The following is a 19729-nucleotide window of genomic DNA, read 5'->3' as shown; positions in this document are numbered from 1 at the left end:
AGAAAGTTTGACCATATAACACCAATTTTATCATCACTACATTGGTTACCTATAAAGTTCCGTATTAATTACAAGGTATTGCTACTGACTTATAAAGCCCTAAACGGCTTAGCTCCAGTTTATTTAACGGATCTTCTATCGCCCTATAATCCATCGCGCTCTTTAAGATCACTAAATTCGAGGCTTCTGGTCATACCTAGGATATCCAGATCCACCAAAGGAGGGAGAGCATTTTCACATTTAGCACCAAAACTCTGGAATAGCCTTCCTGATACTGTTCGTTGCTCAGATTCGCTCTCCCAGTTTAAAACTAGATTAAAGACGCATCTCTTCAGCCAGGCATTCTTATAATATTTTAATCTTACAGTTAAATCCGGTCTCTACTTCATAAACGCCAGAGGAGAACTGGCCCCCGACTGAGCCTGGGTTCTCCCAAGGTTTTTTTTTCTCTATTAGGTCACCTAATGGAGTTTTTCGGTTCCTTGCCACTGTTGCCTTTGGCTTGCTCAGTTGGGGATACTTAATTTGATTAATCGATTCAACAGTGCTATTGATCTGCATTACCAAACGTGGATGTTTTACACCAGAAACAAACACTGATGTACTATTTTATTTAATACTGTGAAGCTGCTTTGATACAATCTGTATTGTGAAAAGCGCTATATAAATAAAGTTGACTTGACTTGACTCACTGACTCACTCACTGACTCACTCACTTCTCACTCACTCACTGACTGACTCACTGACTCACTCACTTCTGACTCACTCACTCACTCACTGACTCACTCACTCACTTCTCACTCACTCACTTCTCACTCACTCACTGACTGACTCACTCACTCACTTCTCACTCACTCACTGACTCACTCACTCACTTCTGACTCACTCACTCACTCACTCACTGACTCACTCACTCACTTCTCACTCACTCACTGACTCACTCACTGACTCACTCCTCACTCACTCACTGACTGACTCACTCACTGACTCACTCACTCACTCACTCACTTCTCACTCACTCACTGACTCACTCACTCACTGACTGACTCACTCACTTCTGACTCACTCACTCACTCACTCACTGACTGACTCACTCACTCACTTCTCACTCACTCACTTCTCACTCACTCACTGACTGACTCACTCACTCACTGACTCACTCACTTCTGACTCACTCACTCACTCACTGACTCACTCACTCACTTCTCACTCACTCACTGACTCACTTACTGACTCACTCACTTCTCACTCACTGACTGACTCACTGACTCACTCACTTCTGACTCACTGACTCACTCACTCACTGACTCACTCACTCACTTCTCACTCACTCACTGACTGACTCACTCACTCACTTCTCACTCACTCACTGACTCACTCACTTCTGACTCACTCACTCACTCACTGACTCACTCACTCACTTCTCACTCACTCACTGACTGACTCACTGACTCACTCACTCACTCACTCACTCACTCACTCACTCACTCACTCACTCACTGACTCACTCACTGACTCACTCACTCACTTCTCACTCACTCACTGACTGACTCACTCACTCACTTCTCACTCACTCACTGACTCACTCACTTCTGACTCACTCACTGACTCACTCACTCACTTCTCACTCACTGACTCACTCACTTCTCACTCACTCACTCACTGACTGACTCACTCACTGACTCACTCACTCACTCACTTCTCACTCACTCACTGACTCACTCACTTCTCACTCACTCACTGACTGACTCACTCACTCACTCACTCACTCACTCACTCACTGACTCACTCACTCACTTCTCACTCACTCACTTCTCACTCACTCACTCACTGACTCACTCACTCACTGACTCACTCACTTCTGACTCACTCACTTCTGACTCACTCACTCACTCACTCACTCACTGACTCACTCACTCACTTCTCACTCACTCACTGACTCACTCACTCACTGACTCACTCACTGACTCACTCACTGACTCACTCACTGACTCACTCACTTCTCACTCACTCACTGACTGACTCACTCACTGACTCACTCACTCACTCACTCACTTCTCACTCACTCACTACTCACTCACTCACTCACTTCTGACTCACTCACTCACTGACTCACTCACTCACTCACTTACTCACTCACTCACTCACTCACTGACTCACTCACTCACTCACTCACTCACTGACTCACTCACTCACTCACTGACTCACTCACTCACTCACTCACTCACTCACTCACTCACTTACTCACTACTCACTCACTCACTGACTCACTCACTCACTCAGTCACTCACTTCTGACTCACTCACTCACTTGACTTTGTTTTATTAGTATTTATTATATTTATCTGTTTATCTTTTTTGAAATTTGAAAGATAATAAAGATTTTGTTTGATAAGTGATAACTCTGATTGTAGTCCTTGAAAACCAAAATAAGTAGAGCTTAAATTCCTTGAAAGTCCTGGAACTTCATGTTACAGTTTCTTTTGGAACCCTGACCCCCATCTGTCCTCTCTCTCGCGTGTGTGTGTGTGTGTGTGTGTGTCAGGACGTGGAGAGCTACGACCCGATCCTGAACCCAGTGCTGAACCGAGAGGTCCGGCGCACCGGTGGCCGAGTTCTCATCACTCTCGGGGATCAAGACATCGATCTGTCCCCGTCCTTCGTCATCTTCCTGTCCACACGAGACCCAACGGTAAACAGAATCGCTCGTTGATGAATGACGTGTTTCTCCCAGCGCTTCTGTTGTTTCTTCTGACTCATTTAATGCCTATGATTTTTTTTTTAATCATTAAATTCATCATTAATTTAATCACGGCACAGTTATTTTTCTGATGAATTGCACAGCATGACACAACGCTTGAATTGTGGTCTCTCTGCAGGTGGAGTTCCCTCCCGACCTTTGCTCTCGCGTGACCTTTGTGAACTTCACGGTGACCCGCAGCAGCCTCCAGAGCCAGTGCCTGAACGAGGTCCTGAAGGCAGAGCGACCCGACGTGGACGAGAAGCGCTCGGACCTGCTGAAGCTCCAGGGTGAGTGAGGATGATGAGGATGAGGGAGAACGCTGAGATCCACTCGTGATGGACGTGCTGAAGTGTTAAAGGTGCAGTCTGTAAGAGTGCCAGCTAGTGGTGGGAATAGGGACTGCAGTCCAAATGTAGAATCTGGGAGATGGTGGTGTCCTCCTCAGACTCGATTTGAGGACACACAACAGGAACGAGCGCAGTTGACAATTGGCAACGTGAAGAATCGCACAGATCAAAACAAAAACAGACGTTCCAACACGGAAACACACATGTCAGAGTAAAGGAACCGGCTGTGGTGTTTCTCAGAGGAGCGAGTGTGACCTCAGCATGTTTCCTCAGTATCTGCACACATGATGTTCTTATGCTTCAGTCGAGTGTAAAAGTAACGTGGTTGTGTTGGATCCGCTCAGGTGAGTTCCAGCTGCGTCTGCGTCAGCTGGAGAAGTCTCTCCTGCAGGCCCTGAACGAGGTCAAGGGTCGTATCCTGGACGACGACACCATCATCACGACCCTGGAGAACCTGAAGAAGGAGGCGGCGGAGGTGACGAGGAAGGTGGAGGAGACCGACATCGTGATGCAGGAGGTGGAGTCGGTGTCGCAGCAGTACCTGTCCCTGGCCTCGGCCTGCAGCAGCATCTACTTCACCATGGAGGCCCTCAACCAGGTGTGTGTGTGTGTGTGTCACTCTTCATCAGTGTTGGGGAAAGTTACTTTGAAAAGTAATGCGTTACAATATTGCGTTACTCCATTAAAACGTTACTAATTGTGTTAGTTACTTTTTAAGAAAAGTAATGCATTGTTACTTTTGCGTCACTTTTTCTCACCTGGGCTGGGAATTGTATTTTTTTAATATAGCAAAAAAGTTATATTTTTGGGCAGATGTAAAGACCCTTTCAGACCAAAAGTGAAAAAATAATCCTCAGACTGAAGGAAATGCTAATTCATGTGTAGAAAGTTTAACATTTCACCAATAATAAACAAAAAAATCATTTCAATCATCAGTCATTTTTGCTTATGGTGTAACTGAACTATCGAAGGTCAGCACCAAATACATTGGTCAATAAAGTGAGATTAAATGCATATAAATGCATTTTTTTATATATATATTTAATTATTGTAGGTTTGCGTATTATTCTGATCTTGCATTTCACTGATTTTATTCATTTTGAGGAATAATGAATATTTTTGTGCAAGAGAGAGTAAAGATTGTGAGATTGCACGCTCACATTTAGTCTAGAACTACAATAACCATGTTTACACACACACTCACACACACAACGCCTCTGCACTTACTCACAATTTCTCTCAACATGAGGACAAGAGAACTGTCAGTCAATAAATTTGAAAAGTAACTTGCAAAATACTTATTTGAAAAAGTAACTCAGGTATTTTGTTGTAAATTTTAAAAGTAATGTTACTTTACTAGTTACTTGGAAAAGTAATCTGATTACATAACTCGAGTTACTTTGAGTTCCCCCAGCACCGCTCCTCATGCCGGATCTGTCTCTCGCCCCGCAGATGCACTTCCTCTACCAGTACTCGCTGCACTTCTTCCTGGACATCTACCACACCGTGCTATACGAGAACTCAAACCTGAAGAGTGTGAGCGACCACACGCAGCGTCTGACGCACATCACCAAAGACCTGTTCCAGGTGAGACCCACAACTCTCAGAGACACACACATGCACGTGTGAAATCAGGAAAACACTTCAGCTCTTTCTTTTTTTCTGCTGAGCTTCAATAAACGTGAATTTTATAAAATGTTAGTGGTAACACTTTACTATACGGTTCATTAGTTAGCATTAGTTAACTACCTTAAATAACATGAACTAAGAATGATCAATGTGTCATTATTGATCATAAATAATATTAATTTAAACATTTACTAATACATTATTAAAATCAAAGGTTGTATTTGTTAACATTAGTTACTGCACTGTGAACTAACATGAACAAACTATAAACAGCTGTATTTTTAACTAATATTAACAGATTAATAAATACTGTAATAAATGTATTGCTCATTGTTAGTTTATGTTAGTTAATACATTAGCTAATGTTAACTAATGAACCTTATTGTAAAGTTTTACCATGTTTGTTTTTATTATATTGTATTAATGATATCATGTTGTTAAATGTTTAATTTGTATCTGCCATGTAATAATGCTGATAGGGCAATACACTGAAATACAGCAACAGTGAACACATGAAGCTGCTCAAAGATCCACAGATGACGTGTGTAACATCAGACTGGTGCTGCTCATGCTCGTCTTCGCTGTGAGAAGGGCCTTTATTCAGGACATGTTGTGTGTGTGTGTGTGTGTGTGTGTGTGTGTGTGGTGTGTTCCTCTGCAGGGTGCGTTTAACCGCGTGGCTCGAGGGATGCTGCATCAGGACCACATCACGTTCGCTGTGCTGCTCGCCCGCATCAACCTGAAGGGCCTGACCAGGTACTGACCATTACTGCCCGTTTCAGTGCATGTCTCTGTAGATGATGAGCAACTGCTCAATAAACAAGAAGTTAATATTACGTGACTTACATTTTAAAAATCATTTAATCTTATTGTAAAAGATGATACTGCTGCAAACTGACCAGCATATAGAATATGAAGAATATCACAAACGTTAGGAGTCAGCTGTCCACGGTCCTAACCCTGCACAGGAACCAACTCAAAATATCGTCTAATTATCATTATTGATAAAATTTGAATAGACTTTTAATGAAGGGACAGAAATCTTCTCATCCAAACGCACTGTAGTCACAGACTCTGAGGTTCAGTGAAGCTCTGAGTGGTTATACAGCGACACATGAAGGCCTGATGTCTCTCCCGCTCTCTGTGCTCGTGTCTCCCAGCGAACCCTCGTACGACGCAGAGTTCCAGCACTTCTTGCGTGGGAAGGAGATCGTGTTGAGCGGGGCGAGTGTGCCGAAGGTGAAGGGTCTGAGCGGAGAGCAGGCTGAAGCCATGGTGCGCCTCAGCCGAGTGCCGGCCTTCAAAGACCTGGTGTCCACCGTCCAGGCGGACGAGGTGAGCCACTCTACACCTGTGTCTGAGCTCCACAGCGCTTCTGACCCCTCTCTGATCACCTGACCCTCTGATCAACCTCACCTGACCCCTCTCTTATCAATCTCTGACCCCTCTCTGATCATCTGATCACCTGACCCCTCCCTGATCACCTGACACCTCTCTGACTCCTCTCTGATCAACTGACCCCTCCCTGATCATCTGACCCCTCTCTGATCATCTGACCCCCTGATCACCTGACCCCTCTCATCAATCTCTGACCCCTCTCTGATCATCTGATCACCTGACCCCTCTCTGACCCCCTGACCCCTCCCTGATCACCTGACCCCCTGACCCCTTTCTGACCACCTGATCCCTCCCTGACCCCTCTCTGATCACCTGACCCCACCGACCCCTCTCTGGTCACCTGACCCCTCTCTGGTCACCTGACCCCTCTCTGACCCCCTGACCCCTCTCTGGTCACCTGACCCCTCTCTGACCCCTCTCTGATCACCTGACCCCTCCCTGATCACCTGACCCCTCCCTGACCCCCTGACCCCTCTCTGACCACCTGACCCCTCTCTGATCCCCTGACCCCACCGACCCCTCTCTGGTCTCCTGACCCCTCTCTGGTCACCTGACCCCTCTCTGACCTCTGGTCACCTGACCCTCTGATCAATCTCACTTGACCCCTCTCTGATCCTTCTGGTCACCTGACCCTCTGATCAATCTCACTTGACCCCTCTCTGATCACCTGATCCCTCTAACCCCCTGACCCCTCTGATCACCTGATCCTCTGACCCCTCTCTGATCACCTGACCCCTCTCTGACTCTCTGACCCCTCTCTGATCCCCTGACCCCTCTGATCACCTGACCCCCTGACCCCTCTCTGATCACTTGACCCCTCTCTGACCCCTCTGATCAACTGACCCCTCTCTGATCACCTGGCCCTCTGACCCCCTGACCCCTCTCTGATTAATCTCTGACCCCTCCTGTGTTCCAGCAATTCTTCATGTGGCTGGAGAGCAACTCCCCTGAGCTGTCGGTGCCGTACCTGTGGAGCGAAGAGAAGGCGTCCAGTGAGTGAACAACACATTTAATATTCAACAATATTATTGATCTCCTGCACTCACACCATTATATGAGAACTGAACTGAGCTGTACAATGACATCACGGTTTTCTCCAGAGCGTCTGTATATATAAATGAACTAAAAGTTTTTACACAAAAAAATTACCCATCTCTGAACTTCCTTAAGCTGGACTGAAACGCTATTCTCTTCTGGAAACAAACTGCATTATTCTCCTGTTATCTCTGTAAAGCTGCTGTGAAACAGTCTGTGTTGTAAAAAGCGCTGTATGAATAAAGCTGACTTGACCTGACGTCCTGCAGAAGTGACGTGTGTGTGTGTGTGTGTGTGTGTGTGTCCTCAGCTGTGATTGGTCAGGCCGTCCACCAGCTGCTGCTGATCCAGGCGTTCAGACCCGATCGTCTGCTGGCCATGTCGCATATCTTTGTGTCCAGAATCCTGGGAGAAAACTTCATGGCCATCATCGATCAGCCGCTGGACCTGGCCAACATCGTAGACAGCGAGGTAAGAGGCGTGTGTGTGTGTGAGAGACACGAGCTGCTCCTGCTTCAGTGCTCGTGTGTGTGAGACGCGAGTGGCTCCTGCTTCAGTGCTAGTGTGTGTGTGTGTGTGTGTGAGACACGAGCTGCTCCTGCTTCAGTGCTAGTGTGTGTGTGCAGGTGAAGCCGGGGACGCCAGTGCTGATGTGTTCTGTGCCCGGGTACGATGCTAGCGGTCTAGTGAGGGATCTCGCCGCTGAGCAGAACAAACACATCACCTCCATTTCCATCGGTGAGACCTCACAAACACCCGTAGATATAACACACATGCAGATGCAGATGTAACACATTCAGATATAACACACATTCAGATATAACACACATTCAGATATAACACGCATGCAGATGTAACACACATGCAGATGTAACGCAGATGCAGATATAACACACATGCAGATGTAACACATGTAGATGTAACACGCATGCAGATGCAGATATAACACACATGCAGATGTAACACACATGCAGATATAACACACATGCAGATGCAGATATAACACACATGCAGATATAACACACATGCAGATGCAGATATAACACACATGCAGATATAACACACATGCAGATGCAGATGTAACACACATGCAGATATAACACACATGCAGATGCAGATATAACACACATGCAGATGTAACACATGTAGATGTAACACATGCAGATGTAACACATGCAGATATATATAACACACATGCAGATATATATAACACATGCAGATGTAACACGCAGATATATATAACACGCATGCAGATATATATAACACATGCAGATGTAACACGCAGATATATATAACACACATGCAGATATATATAACACACATGCAGATGTAACACATGCAGATGTAACACATGCAGATATATATAACACACATGCAGATGTAACACGCATGCAGATATATATAACACACATGCAGATGTAACACGCATGCAGATGTAACACGCATGCAGATGTAACACACATGCAGATGTAACACGCATGCAGATGTAACACGCATGCAGATGTAACACGCATGCAGATGTAACACGCATGCAGATGTAACACGCATGCAGATATATAACACACATGCAGATGTAACACATGCAGATGTAACACATGCAGATATATAACACACATGCAGATGTAACACGCATGCAGATATATATAACACACATGCAGATGTAACACGCATGCAGATGTAACACGCATGCAGATGTAACACGCATGCAGATATATAACACACATGCAGATGTAACACGCATGCAGATGTAACACGCATGCAGATATATAACACGCATGCAGATGTAACACGCATGCAGATGTAACACGCATGCAGATATATAACACACATGCAGATGTAACACATGCAGATGTAACACATGCAGATGTAACACATGCAGATATATATAACACACATGCAGATGTAACACGCATGCAGATATATATAACACACATGCAGATGTAACACACATGCAGATGTAACACGCATGCAGATGTAACACACATGCAGATGTAACACACATGCAGATGTAACACACATGCAGATGTAACACACATGCAGATATATATAACACACATGCAGATATATATAACACACATGCAGATATATATAACACACATGCAGATGTAACACACATGCAGATATATATAACACACATGCAGATGTAACACACATGCAGACGTAACACACGTGCAGATATATATAACACATGCAGATGTAACACGCAGATATATATAACACACATGCAGATGTAACACATGCAGATATATATAATACACATGCAGATGTAACACATGCAGATATATATAACACACATGCAGATGTAACACGCATGCAGATATATATAACACACATGCAGATGTAACACGCATGCAGATGTAACACGCATGCAGATGTAACACGCATGCAGATGTAACACACATGCAGATGTAACACACATGCAGATGTAACACATGCAGATATATATAACACACATGCAGATATATATAACACACATGCAGATATATATAACACACATGCAGATATATATAACACACATGCAGATGTAACACACATGCAGATATATATAACACACATGCAGATGTAACACACATGCAGATGTAACACACGTGCAGATATATATAACACATGCAGATGTAACACGCAGATATATATAACACACATGCAGATGTAACACATGCAGATATATATAATACACATGCAGATGTAACACGCATGCAGATATATATAACACGCATGCAGATGTAACACGCATGCAGATGTAACGCGCATGCAGATGTAACACGCATGCAGATGTAACACGCATGCAGATGTAACACGCATGCAGATGTAACACATGCAGATATATGTAACACGCATGCAGATGTAACACGCATGCAGATGTAACACGCATGCAGATATATAACACACATGCAGATGTAACACACATGCAGATGTAACACACATGCAGATATATATATAACACACATGCAGATATATATAACACATGCAGATCTAACACACATGCAGATATATATAACACACATGCAGATGTAACACACGTGCAGATATATATAACACATGCAGATGTAACACACATGCAGATGTAACACGCATGCAGATATATATATATAACACGCATGCAGATATATGTAACACACATGCAGATGTAACACGCATGCAGATATATATAACATGCAGATATATAACACACATGCAGATGTAACATGCAGATATACATAACACATGCAGATGTATAACACACATGCAGATGTATAACACACATGCAGATGTAACACACATGCAGATGTAACACATGCAGATATATATAACACATATGCAGATGTAACACACATGCAGATATATATAACACACATGCAGATGTATATAACACACATGCAGATATATATAACACACATGCAGATATAACACACTGGATTCAACAGTGGAAGCATGTTTCTGCCAGGGAATACAAAATGTAAAAGGTAATTGTGACTTTTTGTCTCACAATTGTGACTTTTTATCTCAGAATGGCATGATATAAAGTCACAATTGTGAGATAAACATGCAATTGCGAGAAATAAACTCAAAATTCTAACTTTCTCAGTATTGCATGATATGGAAAGTTAGCAAACGTAAGCTGAACTCTTGTGTGTCCGTCTCCAGGTTCTGCTGAAGGGTTTAATAAGGCGGACCGAGACATCAACACAGCGGTGAAGTCGGGCAGGTGAGAGAGCGTCCGACCAGCACACACTCCTCCGGCGCTCACGAGCTGCTCTCACCTGTGTGTGTGTGTTTCAGGTGGGTGATGCTGGAGAACGTGCATCTGGCTCCTGGTTGGCTGATGCAGCTGGAGAAGAAACTCCACTCCATGCAACCGCACTCCAGTTTCCGGCTCTTCCTCACCATGGAGATCAACCCGAAGGTCCCGCATCACTTCCTGTGCTCAGTCTGTGTCACATGTCATGAATGCCTCATCTGATGATTGATGTTCTCCCTCAGGTGCCGGTGAACCTGCTGCGTGCCGGGCGCATCTTCGTGTTCGAGCCTCCTCCGGGTATGAAGGCCAACATGCTGCGCACCTTCAGCAATATTCCTGTGGCGCGCATGTGTAAGGTGAGTCGGCAGAAACGCATCTGATCTCTCTGCGGGATCTGATCTCTCTGCGGGATCTGATCTCTCTGCGGGATCTGATCTCTCTGCGGGATCTGATCTCTGCGGGCGGGATCTGATCTCTGCGGGCGGGATCTGATCTCTGCGGGCGGGATCTGATCTCTGCGGGCGGGATCTGATCTCTCTGCGGGATCTGATCTCTCTGCGGGCGGGATCTGATCTCTCTGCGGGCGGGATCTGATCTCTCTGCGGGCGGGATCTGATCTCTCTGCGGGCGGGATCTGATCTCTCTGCGGGCGGGATCTGATCTCTCTGCGGGCGGGATCTGATCTCTCTGCGGGATCTGATATCTCTGCGGGATCTGATATCTCTGCGGGCGGGATCTGATCTCTCTGCGGGCGGGATCTGATCTCTCTGCGGGATCTGATCTCTCTGCGGGATCTGATCTCTCTGCGGGATCTGATATCTCTGCGGGATCTGATATCTCTGCGGGATCTGATCTCTCTGCGGGATCTGATCTCTCTGCGGGCGGGATCTGATCTCTCTGCGGGATCTGATCTCTCTGCGGGATCTGATATCTCTGCGGGATCTGATCTCTCTGCGGGATCTGATCTCTCTGCGGGATCTGATCTCTCTGCGGGATCTGTTATATCTGCGGGATCTGTTATATCTGCGGGATCTGATCTCTCTGCGGGATCTGATCTCTCTGCGGGATCTGATCTCTCTGCGGGATCTGATCTCTCTGCGGGATCTGATCTCTCTGCGGGATCTGTTATATCTGCGGGATCTGTTATATCTGCGGGATCTGATCTCTCTGCGGGATCTGATCTCTCTGCGGGATCTAACCCTAACCCATAAGTCGCTTTGGATAAAAGCATCTGCTAAATTAGTAAATGTTATTAATAATAATAATTAGGACACCTAATGTAAGGTGTGCTGGCATGTTGGGTTAGAAATAAAATAAAGAAATGCATGTTGTGTATCTGCTCCTCTCTGCTGCCAGTGTGTGTGTCACCGTGAGCTTCAGCATTGGGTCGATTGTTGTCACATGTTCATCTTGTTGTTCTCTCAGTCCCCGAACGAGCGAGCGCGCCTGTACTTCCTCCTGGCCTGGTTCCACGCCGTCATCCAGGAGCGGCTCCGTTACGCTCCGCTCGGCTGGTCCAAGAAATACGAGTTCGGAGAGTCGGACCTGCGCTCCGCCTGCGACACCATCGACACCTGGCTGGATGATACGGCGAAGGTGAGAGCGTGTGTGTGTGTGTGTGTGTGTGTGTGTGTGTGTGTGTGTGTGTGTGTGTGTAACACCTGTCGCTCTCCTCAGGGTGTGTGTGTGTGTGTGTGTGTGTATGTAACACCTGTCGCTCTCCTCAGTGTGTGTGTGTGTAAAACACCTGTCGCTCTCCTCAGTGTGTGTGTGTGTGTGTGTGTAAAACACCTGTCGCTCTCCTCAGGGTGTGTGTGTGTGTGTGTGTGTGTATGTAACTAACACTGTCGCTCTCCTCAGGGGGTGTGTGTGTGTGTGTGTGTGTGTGTAACGCCTGTCGCTGTCCTCAGTGTGTGTGTGTGTAACGCCTGTCGCTGTCCTCAGTGTGTGTGTGTGTGTGTGTGTAACACCTGTCGCTCTCCTCAGGGTGTGTGTGTGTGTGTGTGTGTGTGTGTGTGTAAAACACCTGTCGCTCTCCTCAGTGTGTGTGTGTGTGTGTGTGTGTGTGTGTGTGTGTGTGTGTGTGTATGTGTGTAACACCTGTAGCTCTCCTCAGTGTGTGTGTGTGTGTGTGTGTGTGTGTAACACCTGTCGCTCTCCTCAGTGTGTGTGTAAAACACCTGTCGCTGTCCTCAGTGTGTGTGTGTGTAACGCCTGTCGCTGTCCTCAGTGTGTGTGTGTAAAACACCTGTCGCTGTCCTCAGTGTGTGTGTAACACCTGTCGCTGTCCTCAGTGTGTGTAACACCTGTCGCTCTCCTCAGTGTGTGTGTAAAACACCTGTCGCTGTCCTCAGTGTGTGTGTGTAACACCTGTCGCTGTCCTCAGTGTGTGTGTGTAACACCTGTCGCTGTCCTCAGTGTGTGTGTGTAAAACACCTGTCGCTGTCCTCAGTGTGTGTGTGTAACACCTGTCGCTGTCCTCAGTGTGTGTGTGTAACACCTGTCGCTGTCCTCAGTGTGTGTGTGTAACACCTGTCGCTGTCCTCAGTGTGTGTGTGTAACACCTGTCGCTGTCCTCAGTGTGTGTGTGTAAAACACCTGTCGCTGTCCTCAGTGTGTGTGTGTAAAACACCTGTCGCTGTCCTCAGTGTGTGTGTGTAACACCTGTCGCTGTCCTCAGTGTGTGTGTGTAAAACACCTGTCGCTGTCCTCAGTGTGTGTGTGTAAAACACCTGTCGCTGTCCTCAGTGTGTGTGTGTAAAACACCTGTCGCTGTCCTCAGTGTGTGTGTGTAAAACACCTGTCGCTGTCCTCAGTGTGTGTGTGTAAAACACCTGTCGCTGTCCTCAGTGTGTGTGTGTAACACCTGTCGCTGTCCTCAGTGTGTGTGTGTAAAACACCTGTCGCTGTCCTCAGTGTGTGTGTGTGTAACACCTGTCGCTGTCCTCAGTGTGTGTGTGTAACACCTGTCGCTGTCCTCAGTGTGTGTGTGTAAAACACCTGTCGCTGTCCTCAGTGTGTGTGTGTAAAACACCTGTCGCTGTCCTCAGTGTGTGTGTGTAACACCTGTCGCTGTCCTCAGTGTGTGTGTGTAACACCTGTCGCTGTCCTCAGTGTGTGTGTGTAACACCTGTCGCTGTCCTCAGTGTGTGTGTGTAAAACACCTGTCGCTGTCCTCAGTGTGTGTGTGTAACACCTGTCGCTGTCCTCAGTGTGTGTGTGTAAAACACCTGTCGCTGTCCTCAGTGTGTGTGTGTAAAACACCTGTCGCTGTCCTCAGTGTGTGTGTGTAAAACACCTGTCGCTGTCCTCAGTGTGTGTGTGTAAAACACCTGTCGCTGTCCTCAGTGTGTGTGTGTAAAACACCTGTCGCTGTCCTCAGTGTGTGTGTGTAAAACACCTGTCGCTGTCCTCAGTGTGTGTAACACCTGTCGCTGTCCTCAGTGTGTGTGTGTAAAACACCTGTCGCTGTCCTCAGTGTGTGTGTGTAACACCTGTAGCTCTCCTCAGTGTGTGTGTGTGTGTGTGTGTGTGTAACACCTGTCGCTGTCCTCAGTGTGTGTGTGTAAAACACCTGTCGCTGTCCTCAGTGTGTGTGTGTGTGTAACACCTGTCGCTGTCCTCAGTGTGTGTGTGTAAAACACCTGTCGCTGTCCTCAGTGTGTGTGTGTAACACCTGTCGCTGTCCTCAGTGTGTGTGTGTAAAACACCTGTCGCTGTCCTCAGTGTGTGTGTAAAACACCTGTCGCTGTCCTCAGTGTGTGTGTGTAAAACACCTGTCGCTGTCCTCAGTGTGTGTGTGTAAAACACCTGTCGCTGTCCTCAGTGTGTGTGTAAAACACCTGTCGCTGTCCTCAGTGTGTGTGTGTAACACCTGTCGCTGTCCTCAGTGTGTGTGTGTAAAACACCTGTCGCTGTCCTCAGTGTGTGTGTGTAAAACACCTGTCGCTGTCCTCAGTGTGTGTGTGTAAAACACCTGTCGCTGTCCTCAGTGTGTGTGTGTAAAACACCTGTCGCTGTCCTCAGTGTGTGTGTGTAAAACACCTGTCGCTGTCCTCAGTGTGTGTGTGTAAAACACCTGTCGCTGTCCTCAGTGTGTGTGTGTGTAACACCTGTCGCTGTCCTCAGTGTGTGTGTGTAAAACACCTGTCGCTGTCCTCAGTGTGTGTGTGTAACACCTGTAGCTCTCCTCAGTGTGTGTGTGTGTGTGTGTGTGTGTAACACCTGTCGCTGTCCTCAGTGTGTGTGTGTAAAACACCTGTCGCTGTCCTCAGTGTGTGTGTGTGTAACACCTGTCGCTGTCCTCAGTGTGTGTGTGTAAAACACCTGTCGCTGTCCTCAGTGTGTGTGTGTAACACCTGTCGCTGTCCTCAGTGTGTGTGTGTAAAACACCTGTCGCTGTCCTCAGTGTGTGTGTAAAACACCTGTCGCTGTCCTCAGTGTGTGTGTGTAAAACACCTGTCGCTGTCCTCAGTGTGTGTGTGTAAAACACCTGTCGCTGTCCTCAGTGTGTGTGTGTAAAACACCTGTCGCTGTCCTCAGTGTGTGTGTGTAAAACACCTGTCGCTGTCCTCAGTGTGTGTGTAAAACACCTGTCGCTGTCCTCAGTGTGTGTGTGTAAAACACCTGTCGCTGTCCTCAGTGTGTGTGTGTAAAACACCTGTCGCTGTCCTCAGTGTGTGTGTGTAAAACACCTGTCGCTGTCCTCAGTGTGTGTGTAAAACACCTGTCGCTGTCCTCAGTGTGTGTGTGTAAAACACCTGTCGCTGTCCTCAGTGTGTGTGTGTAAAACACCTGTCGCTGTCCTCAGTGTGTGTGTGTAAAACACCTGTCGCTGTCCTCAGGGCCGGCAGAACATCTCTCCTGATAAGATCCCGTGGGCGGCGCTGAAGACTCTGATGGCTCAGTCTATCTACGGCGGGCGCATCGATAACGAGTTCGACCAGCGGCTCCTGAACACCTTCCTGGACCGGCTCTTCACCACCAGCAGCTTCGACAGCGAGTTCAAGCTGGCGCTCAAAGTGGACGGGCACAAGGACATCAAGATGCCCGACGGCATCCGGTCAGCCTAACCCTAATGTCTCTGCATCACATGTTTATTATACAGCGCAGATTCAGTGAGGAACACGATCAGTGATGAACTCCATCAGATCGAGACTCAAACTCAGATTCCGCTCTACAGAAGATTGCTCAGATCAGGGTTGGTTCAGTCCAGCTCAATAACAGTGTAAAGGTCATCAGCTGTGAATGAGTTCAGCTCTACGGAGGACAGTAGTTCAGTAAAGAGAAACACTCAGGGGCTGTGTACACCTGGCCACTTCATGTGTTTTCTCAGATCGGATCGCTATCTGATTTATCAAAACGGTTCCATTTACACCTGCTCACATAAATGTGTTTTTGCGAAACGGATTTAAATCCGATCTTCAATTCCCGCGCTATATGCAGATGTAATGGAGTGCACGTCACCGAAAGCAACAGATATGAGCTGCATTTTATTGATCATCAGCTAAAATTTCTAAATCAAAGACCGCAATAAGAGAGAGCGGCAACAGCCCTGGTAAGATCATTGGTTTCTCTACTTTAATGATGATGATTGTGTGTTAAGCGCCTGCGACTTACTTTCACTGTGATCTGCGATAGTTTGCACGTTGGCTTGATGAATAGATGCTGAGCTTCTCATCTGCGGTGATGCGTGTTCCAGTAGCGTCGTCATATCTGGCTATAACATTACATATAGCCTATAACACGCTCTCACACGTTTATTTTTTTAGCATTTTGGGGAGGAGTACAATTTACATATGTGGTTTCAACAACCAGATGCGTTTACACTTGTCCAGTTTCGTCAGGAATGCGGCCCAGACCTCCTCCTGAAGTGGTTTGAGCGATCAGATCGGAGGGCGTTTACACCTGGTCTCTCTTCACGATCGGATCGCTATCTTATCTGAGAAAACCCATGAAGTGGCCAGGTGTAAACGGCCCCTCAGTGTGCAAAAGCGCTCTATAAGCTCCGCTCACACAACACTGTCAAACCAAGCGGCTTTTTCCTGGTCAAAGTGGCAAATTTACACAAACATCTGAAGCGGTAAAAAAAATATGCGTGTATTTCACATGAAAAGGATTTTGCCTGTGAAAGTTCACCAAACATCGGTAAATGTTTTATTAAACCAAGTTTGTGAGGAGCACGTTCAAATAATCCAATCAACGATCTGTCCCATCAGCATGAGAGGAGGCCGATATAAACCCTCTCCAGTTCTCAGCTTCTCCTCACTCTCGGCTGCCACAGCTGGGAACGCTGGGAACTCTGGGATCGGGCCGAACACAGAATAATCTTCTCGGATAACATTATTCTCTCTGATTTATTTGTGCCGCTCCTTCACAAGCCCAGCCTAACCCTAACCCCTGTGATGAACAGCTGAATCAGATTAAATTCTGAATCAAATTGAACTAAATTGAGCTAAATGACTCTTATTGTCTTCTGTAGACACACAGTTATAGAACTGAATCAACACTGATCTGAGTAATGACTCGAGTGTCTTCTGTAGAGCTGCTTTACTGCAGAATATAGAATAATTTCATAAATGATGAATTTTGAAACATGAACACTGCTATTCCTGTGAAGCGGTCAGTGCTGTACGAGGCGCTGGTGAATGACCTGTGTGTGTGTGTGTGTGTGTGTGTGTGTGTCGGTCAGGCGTGAGGAGTTCATCCACTGGGTGGAGCTGCTGCCGGACACTCAGACTCCATCATGGCTCGGGCTGCCGAGTAACGCAGAGAAGGTCCTGCTCACGACTCAGGGTACGAGCGTGCTCTCACACACACACACACACACACACACACTCTCTCCCTCTCGTTCATTCACGCCAAACTCAAACTTTAAGTATCTGTGCAGACTAGGACTGTCAAAATGGCTGAGAAGCTAATTTGGAATTTCTTTAAGTATTATCAAAATTTGAATTATATTCTAAAACTGTGTTTGTGCATCAACGCAGAAAACACACTTCAACACACAGCGTAATGAACTACGTGAACACACAACAGCAAACTGACATTCAGAAACACTCACTTCTACTCTCTACATCTACAATATTGATCATCAAAAACACCAGACGCTCAACTTGATCTGAGCGAGTGCTGAGCGCTTTCTCACACACACACACACACACACACACACACACACACACACACACACACACACACACACACACACACACACACACACACACACACACACACACACACACACACACACACACACACACACTCTCTCTCATGCTGAGTGCTTTCTGTTGACAGTGTTTCGCTGATGAACACACACACACACACTCATCTCTGACCGATGTGCAGGATTGGTCATGTGTCATTGCACCAATTTTTAAAGCTAACTAAAACAAAACCGCGTCAGTTACGCCATCATCATCATCATCATCATCATCATCATGTCTCGCGCGCCTCTCAACACACCAAACATTCGATTCCACGTTTTTTGCATTTGAATGTGAATTTTTTTTTTTTTATGAATATCCGAGTTTCTGTCTGACAGCCCTAGCGCAGACGTGGCAAGCCTTCCTGTTGCCTCTGTTCTGGTCTTCAGCACTTTAACCTCTTTATTAACACAATGCTTGAACATGCAAGTTTGTCCAGCGGTTAATTTGATCTCCCTCCTTCACTTCCTGTGGGCGTGTCCTTGCGCACCTCTTCCTGTGGGCGTGTCCTTGCGCACCTCTTCCTGTGGGCGTGTCCTTGCGCTCAGGCATTGACATGATGGGGAAGCTGCTGAAGATGCAGATGCTGGAGGATGAGGACGATCTGGCGTACGAGACGGAGAAGAAGCGCTCGACGTCCACGACCGACGCTCAGCCGGCCTGGATGAGAACGCTCCTGTCCACCGCTCGCAACTGGCTCCTGCTGATCCCCGAGGCCGTCAGCCCGCTCAAGCGCACCGTGGAGAACATCAAGGTATGCTGGGAAGGTTTCTGCAGCTCACCCTGATCGCAGTCAGGCACAGTCAAGCCCTCCAAGACTTAGAGAAACACTGGTTTTAATGTTTTAAATTAGACATCGACTGTTTTTGTGTTCCTCCACACACACACACACACACACACCCTCCTCATGATGTGTTCCTCCACAGGACCCGCGGTTAGGGTTAGGGTTCTCACACACACACACACACACACACACACACACCCTCCTCATGATGTGTTCCTCCACAGGACCCGCGGTTAGGGTTAGGGTTCTCACACACACACACACACACACACACACACACACACACACACACCCTCCTCATGATGTGTTCCTCCACAGGACCCGCTCTTAGGGTTAGGGTTCTCACACACACACACACACACACACACACACCCTCCTCATGATGTGTTCCTCCACAGGACCCGCGGTTAGGGTTAGGGTTCTCACACACACACACACACACACACACACACACACACACACACACACACACCCTCCTCATGATGTGTTCCTCCACAGGACCCGCTCTTAGGGTTAGGGTTCTCACACACACACACACACACACACACACACACACACACACACACACACACACACACACACACACACCCTCCTCATGATGTGTTCCTCCACAGGACCCGCTGTTAGGGTTAGGGTTCTCTCACACACACACACACACACACACACACACACACCCTCCTCATGATGTGTTCCTCCACAGGACCCGCGGTTAGGGTTAGGGTTCTCACACACACACACACACACACACACACACACACACACACCCTCCTCATGATGTGTTCCTCCACAGGACCCGCGGTTAGGGTTAGGGTTCTCACACACACACACACACACACACACACACACACACACACACACCCTCCTCATGATGTGT

The 19729-nt window shown here is 46.9% G+C and overlaps 1 protein-coding gene across 2 annotated transcripts in view; it reads left to right on the top strand.

The window, feature by feature from the left end:
• dync1h1 (dynein, cytoplasmic 1, heavy chain 1) overlaps positions 1-19729 on the top strand; it is an 82741-nt gene that overhangs the window by 56747 nt on the left and 6265 nt on the right. For both annotated transcript variants that reach the window (XM_081347316.1, XM_081347315.1), the window contains exons 58-73: positions 2545-2691; positions 2879-3029; positions 3434-3687; positions 4542-4676; positions 5380-5474; positions 5879-6053; positions 7033-7108; positions 7462-7622; positions 7778-7889; positions 10776-10836; positions 10911-11034; positions 11112-11225; positions 12295-12465; positions 15714-15931; positions 17561-17664; positions 18620-18825. In XM_081347316.1, coding sequence (XP_081203442.1) covers positions 2545-2691; positions 2879-3029; positions 3434-3687; positions 4542-4676; positions 5380-5474; positions 5879-6053; positions 7033-7108; positions 7462-7622; positions 7778-7889; positions 10776-10836; positions 10911-11034; positions 11112-11225; positions 12295-12465; positions 15714-15931; positions 17561-17664; positions 18620-18825 — 2304 coding nt within the window. The remainder of the gene's footprint in view (positions 1-2544; positions 2692-2878; positions 3030-3433; positions 3688-4541; positions 4677-5379; positions 5475-5878; positions 6054-7032; positions 7109-7461; positions 7623-7777; positions 7890-10775; positions 10837-10910; positions 11035-11111; positions 11226-12294; positions 12466-15713; positions 15932-17560; positions 17665-18619; positions 18826-19729) is intronic.

This window comes from Scardinius erythrophthalmus, assembly GCF_964197995.2.
Source record: "Scardinius erythrophthalmus genome assembly, chromosome: 19".
Lineage (NCBI taxonomy): Eukaryota > Metazoa > Chordata > Actinopteri > Cypriniformes > Leuciscidae > Scardinius > Scardinius erythrophthalmus.
This window is presented reverse-complemented; position numbering and strand designations above follow the sequence as displayed.